At 33.4% G+C, this 7,277-nt stretch overlaps 1 protein-coding gene across 1 annotated transcript; it reads right to left on the reverse strand.

Annotated features, from left to right (window-relative positions):
• On the reverse strand, positions 1-4,107 carry Kpol_345p3 (uncharacterized protein; the record flags this gene model as incomplete). The annotated part of the gene is made up of 1 exon (XM_001642663.1): positions 1-4,107. The coding sequence occupies one exon, from the start codon at positions 4,105-4,107 to the stop codon at positions 1-3; it is 4,107 nt and encodes a 1,368-aa protein (XP_001642713.1).
• Positions 4,108-7,277: the final 3,170 nt, after the last annotated feature.

The following is a 7,277-nucleotide window of genomic DNA, read 5'->3' on the forward strand; positions in this document are numbered from 1 at the left end:
CTACGTCAGAAACCCATAATCGTCATTAACCGTCCAAAAATCTTCGCCTTGAGCCAATGTGTACGAATCCCACGATGCTCCTCCTGTTGAAAACCGCGCATTATTGTTGTTACTGTTGCTACCACCACCAATACCTAAACCGTTAGGTGTAGCATTACTACTGTTGGTAATACCAGATGGATGATGATAACTATGATACACACCGCCATTATCAACAGACGATGATGAAATAGCAGCCGTCTGACTTTGACTCGTTGCTAGCCCTAATGCTGTGGATGCATGGTTTTGTTGCTGATATTGGAAAGGTGTGTGTGTTGACTGATGGTGATGATTGTGTCCTGTCGGTTCAGCTGATCTATCTTCTTGTTGTAAATGCATCGCTGCCGCCGCATCTTGTGGTATGTAACCTTCGGACTGGCTACCAATAGATGGGTTATTGGCTCCACCACCAATGTTCGTCGATGACGAATCAGTTTCTCCAATCGGATAGTTTATTTTACTGTTCAGCAAGTTATTGACTGAGTCGGTGGTCCACGTAGATATATTGTTGATCATATCATGTGTACCACTGCTCAATAAAATGTCACTAGAGTTATTAATATTTGGCTCAACAACGCCATTCATGCCGGTATTGCTGTTGCCAACAAGTCCAATGCTAACTCCAAAATTGCTGCTACCGCTATTGCTTATGATACTGTTGCGAGAACCAAGTCCAGTACTGCCGTTTACAATCATGTTAGTGCTATTAACCAAATTCCCTCCTGCAACTGGTAATGTCGTCATATTGCCAGTTGTGGCTGGATCAGATACAAACCCTGCCCCTCCTCCATCAACAGGTGGTAACGATCCGTTAGCGGTTAGATTTCTGATTGCTGGCGGAGAATAACAATTCGAAATAGAGACATTTGATGAAATTCGTCTTATCGCTTCACTACTACTCATACCAGGCGCGAACACACCACCATTTCCAGTATTGGTATTATTATTACTTTGGCCATTACTGTTGTTGTTGTTGTTGTTGTTGTTGTTGCTGTTGTTACCTAGTGTAGATAAATAAAGTTGCAAATTTTGTTGCGCAAACCTTTGTTGTAAAAAAGCTTGTTGTTCAAATTTAGATTGCCAATCAAATTCAGTACTGGTAACCGGTTTTTTAACTATGTATTGTTGTGTCTCTTCAGCAATATTACTACTACTGGTTTCACTAGATGCGCTAATTGTGGAAGTTATAGGAGTTGCGCCGGTAGTGCCACCGCTAACTGTTGAATCTTCTCCCATATCTAATAAATGTGATAGACTTGCCGGAATTGAACTCTTACCCAATACCATCCGTCTTTTTTTCAATTCTCTTTGCTCCTCTGCATCATCTTGAATTAGAGCTCCTTCAACAAATCCAACATGTTCTTCACTTTGCCTACTACCAAATCTCCTATTAATTGCAGGAGGCATACCATTACGCTTCTTGCCTTTATCGTGTTTTTCTTCCTTTGGCGGTAATGATAAATCTCTCAAATTGGCATCAGAAGAAGCAACATTACTGTTATCTGTGCTGTTGCTTATTGCTTTATGATTACTATCGGCATTGGATGGATTCATGATATCAATATTGCTGTTCTTCTTGATGTTGTTGCTATTATTATCGTTATTATTGACTATACCGTTATTGTTTTCCGCATTTTTTCCATCAGTTTCGCTCTTCTTGCTAGCAATAATATTATTATTAACGGAGTTACTGTTTTCAATTCTTTTGATTTGGCCATTCTCGTCATTACTCAAGATTACATCGACATCTCCGGAAGAGATATAAATTAATTCACTCGAATCAGGACCACATCTTTCAATTAAATTACCTATAGTAGCATTCATCAGCTGATCAAATGTATCCCTAAAAGTTCTTGCAAAATTGGAACGCTCAGTCATCACATATAGAGATACAGAACAAGCTCTAAGATCATCTAATGTAGAAAATAAACTTGCACTTACCAACGGTCTTGTATGCTTAGATTCATCTCCTAATTTACGTCTTCTCTCATCATCGTGGTTTCTTGCAAGCCACATACAATACACTAAGGTGACACCAGCAACAAAAACAGTATGAACTGCGGGTGTTGAATGACCATTGACTGTCTTTTGATGAAATATCTTATATAACTGGCATATCTGACCCGCAGCGGCTTGACATTCTCTAAATAACTTATCCTCAGGTGTCAGCATCTCTAAATATGGTTGGATTAATAACCTTACCGATCTATAATAATACAATTTCAAAGTTTCATTCTCGAAGTTACGAACATAAACTTTGGAACATGTAGATCTCCACAATTCAAGGTCATAAAAGTATTTCTTTACTAAGGGCAGCTGTTTTTGTAAAAATTCATTACTGTTATTCCTCTGAGGAATTATTTTCAAATCTTCAACAAATTGCGATTCCAATCTTCTTAACTTTAATGACTGATTGATAAAATGAACACCATGGGTTTTCCCAACTTTATCATTGACATTGCTTGTATTGAATGAGTCAATACTAAACAATGGTAAGTCAATCTCTGACTCGGATATCGTATATGGCCTACCAACCGCAACACATATCATTCTTTCAAGCAAATAGATACACCAAAATAATCGCAGCTTCTTATTTCCAAATGGATCATTCGGTTGTAGACGATTTAAATTTAAATGATTTTTTGCAATCATCATGACATCTTTAATTATTTCGTATAATACCAACGAGTCGCGATCCGTTCGAAGTATATATAATACCAACAATGTCAAAATTTCAACCTGTTGCACATAATTCAAGTTGCTACCACATAAAGTTATATGTCTTATAGCAGTAGAAAAATATCTTTCAGGTGGTAATCCACGATATTTACCGGTAGTCATGTGTAAACATGCACTAATACTAAATGCTAACCACATCCTACCACATGCAAAATGGAAATCGATCTCTGATAATGAGTATACATCGTTACGTATATACCTATCATGAAATTCGTAAATTTCATTTTCATCTAGTAATGGATATTTAAATTGTAATCTTGTGAAGAAAATATCCAAAAATGTTCTAGATAATTTTTCATCAAAATCAAATGCTGGGTCATAAGAATAGAATTCTTTTAAATTGTATTTTGAAAATATACACTTAGTAAAATCAATGGAATCAAATGGATGAGAAACGATTGAAGATATTCCATTCTTAATTATATTATTGTGTTCATTATTACTGTCATACTTGTTGATTTGATAAGGCGTACCCATATTTTGTTGATACGATCTATTCAGCGGTACAAATCTAGGTTGATTATTATCAGGCAACGGTAACAATATACTTGGACTATTAGATGATGGTGATGGTGCATTACTATAGCTAGAGGTTATTCTAGGTGATGGTATAACACCTCCCATAACAGTAGGTTGTGGTTTAATTATAGAAGGTTTCATAATTGAAGCTTGATTTTGTAATGTATTAATTGATTTTTCCAAATCACCAATTTCACCCAATAAATGTGAAATTTTTTTATATTGGGTTTTCATTCTCTTATATGAGGAATTTGTTGGCGGCAAATTTATCATTTTTTCCAAATATTTTAATTTTTTCTCTAGAAATGATGTATACTCATCACCATTGCCCTTATTGTTATTAGATTTATTTGATTTTAAATTATTACTCTTTGCCTTTTTCACACCTTGCTTGTTATTGTTGCCATTATTATTATTGGAAGTAGCAGTAGCATTCATAATGTTACAATCTGAAGGGGATGGTGAATTATTTGTCATTGGAGTTCTAGAACGCGATATGTCGTTACCGCTTGCATCTGTCATTGGACTACTTGTATCATTGCCATCTAATGGAGTTGACTCTGGAGATTTTGTATTTGATCCTAATGCATACCTTTCTGGCTGTACGCATCTAACCGCAGCTTTCAGACAAGCCGTACAACTTGGCATCTTATGGTCACATCTTTGTTTCCTTCTCCTACATAATAGACACGATCTTGATCTGCCCTTTTTATCTTGTAATAGTACATCGACTTTATCACCTGCTAATTCCAACTCTCTCTGAAATCTTTCAATATTCTCTTCAGACACTTCCTTCTTTGGACGAGCCATACTAAAGGGATCAATTATCTTGAGAAGAGCTCCCTTTTAAATATCGATTGCTTAAAACCAAAATAGTCCAACCGGATTTTTTTTTTATTATATAGGAAGTTAAAATAATTCCTCTTTTAAGGTCAAATCTATTCAAGATCAAAACGTTTAGTATATTTAAATTTTAAACATTTGAGGATATCAAGGACTATATAAACTTCGATATTAAAATAATGGAATTTATTAAAAATTTCAATAAAAGAAGAAAAAAACAAAACTTTACGAATATGAAACTACAACTACAAGTATATCATCGATTTTAACTGCGATGATTTCGTTATCATTCAGTAATCATAAAATTGGATATTTTTAAATTTTACTATCAATATGATCTATCAAGTCAAAAGAAACCACAGAGAAAAAAATGGAAAGAGCCTTCAGTAATAATAAATGTAGTGAAAAAAAAAGAAAGTAAAATAAAATACATTGAAATAAATTGAAATGGAAATTGAAAAATAACACCAAAAGATCATAATTCCACGACAACAAAATACGATGCATAGAACGGACCCAGACAATTGAAAAATATATTAGCGTATTAATTTGAAATAGACGGCAGGACCAAAATTTTTAATGGAATTAGTTACCAGAAATGTTAGGCCCCACTATTTTACCTCTAATTAGCATTATTCTAAAATATCTTTTGTAAATTGTATGCATAACAGCATGGCTTGAGTTTTAATAATATGAAAGGTTTTTGACCTTTATTGAACTGTTATCCTGTAGTGTGTTTTTTCTTTTTTGCTCAGTTTCTCCAGCCACACACACACACTCACATGCTTTTAATAGTGAATTCAATAACGATACCAGAGCAAGAAGGAAAAGAAATAAAAAATGATGAAGAAAAGGAAAAAAGCATACTAGTTTGGGTCAACGCAGAATCTTGTTCTATTATTATTTCTCAGAATATGGATCGATTACATTAATTAGACATTGGTTATTTTATCTTGAAGTATAAAATTATCCCATATTTTCACTTGTAAGGATTTCTCACTGTGAGATGGGTTCTTTTTGCCATTTAAAAATGGTTTTCCGGATTCTATCTGTACTGGCCGTATAAACTGTTCATTTGATATAAAGTGGAATTAACATATTTAAAATCAGATCACCAACCTTTCGAAGCTACTCACAAAACGCAGTTGAAGGGATCGCTGACAACTGAGAAAACGGTCTGTAGAAAGTTTAATTCCGGTAATGACATAAATAATAGCCAATCTACTACGTAAGTGAATAATTATTCTTACTCTTGTTAAATCACTACATCATGAAAAATTAATTACATGAAAATATAAAAGAAGAAGCGGGAGAAAACAAAGAGATAATCAAACGTTCGCAACTCTTCAGAAATTATACAAGAGAGAATCCAAAACTATAAAAAATTAGAAAACAAAAAAGAAAACATGGATTAGATGGTTTGTCTATAGCTTTCTCTTAGTTGCCTGTTTTGCCTTCACTTAAAATATCGTTTTTCTATCAAATCTTTTGAGCAGGTTTTTAAAAATTATTACTTTAATTTTTTACAAGATGAAACTTTATATTATGTTTTCTTAGAAAGTGTCCATTTCGAAACATCAGAAAAAGTTAAGCGAAGGATCACTACTAATATTTGTATAAACGAGTTTATGTAATCGTCCTTTGGAAAAAAACTAGTAGAAATTGATTTTTCCTAAAAGGGACTAAAGACAATTATTGCAATAAAAAAAATGAACATATATATACAATATATTTGAATATTGTTAAAAATTATAACAATTTCAAGAAAAGGAGGATGAGGATACATTATGAGATGTTATTAGGACTTGCTTAGTTCATTTTTTTCAACCCAGACAGAGGCTCTATAGCGACCAGATGGAAAACAAATTGGTTACCCCCACCTCCAACTGCTTCTTAGTGCACATATTCATCAAGCTCCAAGTTCTAATATATTTATTTATATTCAATTTTTTTTCCCTTCTGAAACCAAAAATTACATAACTAAGTAATAGTATATAGGTATCTTGAGGATATTTGGTATCAAATCATTTATCATTCTGTAATTTTATGAGGAGGTTGACTGCATACCGAATAGTAGGCCTGAAACAATATCGATATGAAATCTGTATTGTACAAAAATGGTAATGCGTAGGCGGATAACTATGAGAGCATGTGTTTTCGACACCCGTTAGTTAACTTTCTCTTTCTTCACGATTGAGTTGTCCTTTATAGGCGGAAACAACCGAAAATAAGTTCTTGGATCTCTTTACAATAAAATCATTATATTTTAATTACTCTATTTATTTTACGAATAAAGAAGGCATCAGATAGTATCATTTCAGTTTATTGGCTACTTGTATCCCATTGTTCTCTCATGTATTGCAAATAAAGTATTTTCTAATTAGGCATCAAAATTCAATAGTATATTTAACAGGAAAGAGGTGGCCAGATCAAACTAGTTTGTGCTACTACAACAATACCATATATTATTGGTATATTTAATACGAACAGCAAAATAAGAAACGACAAAATGACAGAAATAGAACAAACTACATGTAGTACTGTATTTTCTTACTTTTCAAAAGAAATTCAGGTATATGTCAGAATCCTCAGAACATTAGGTGCATGAAAAGCCGATTGGCATTATAAGAGATTTATCAGCAGAAGGCACATGTTTCTTTATGTTTTAGGTTGTCAAAAGAACTGGAACAAAAATTTTAGAAATATCGCTCTTTGGTACATTTCCGTTTTCATTCTTCATCATTTTGTTCAGGTTTCTATTTCATTTTTAAGCTGATTTCTCGGATAACCACAAATTGCATGCAATTCCAACAAATGACTGGACGATATTTTTTTTTGTTGTTTTTCTTTTTATTTATCACCAATACAAAAGAGAACAAAAGGAAAGAAAAATTCAACTAACAACTGGTAGAGATAAATAAACGTACAATTTCAGAAGTACTCAAAAGCTATGTTTGTGAATAATTGCTCACAAAAAGAAAAGAAAAGATTAATTTGGTACACGCTCGTACAGCTATTGCTCTGTAAAATAGGGTGGAGACAATGAAAAAAAAAATAACGGTGTTATAAGTTTCAAAATCGGAATGGGCACAGCTTGCCACTTATATCTGGGTAGCATTAGAAACATATTTTTTTGC

Source organism: Vanderwaltozyma polyspora, genomic scaffold, assembly GCF_000150035.1.
Source record: "Vanderwaltozyma polyspora DSM 70294 KpolScaffold345 genomic scaffold, whole genome shotgun sequence".
NCBI lineage: Eukaryota > Fungi > Ascomycota > Saccharomycetes > Saccharomycetales > Saccharomycetaceae > Vanderwaltozyma > Vanderwaltozyma polyspora.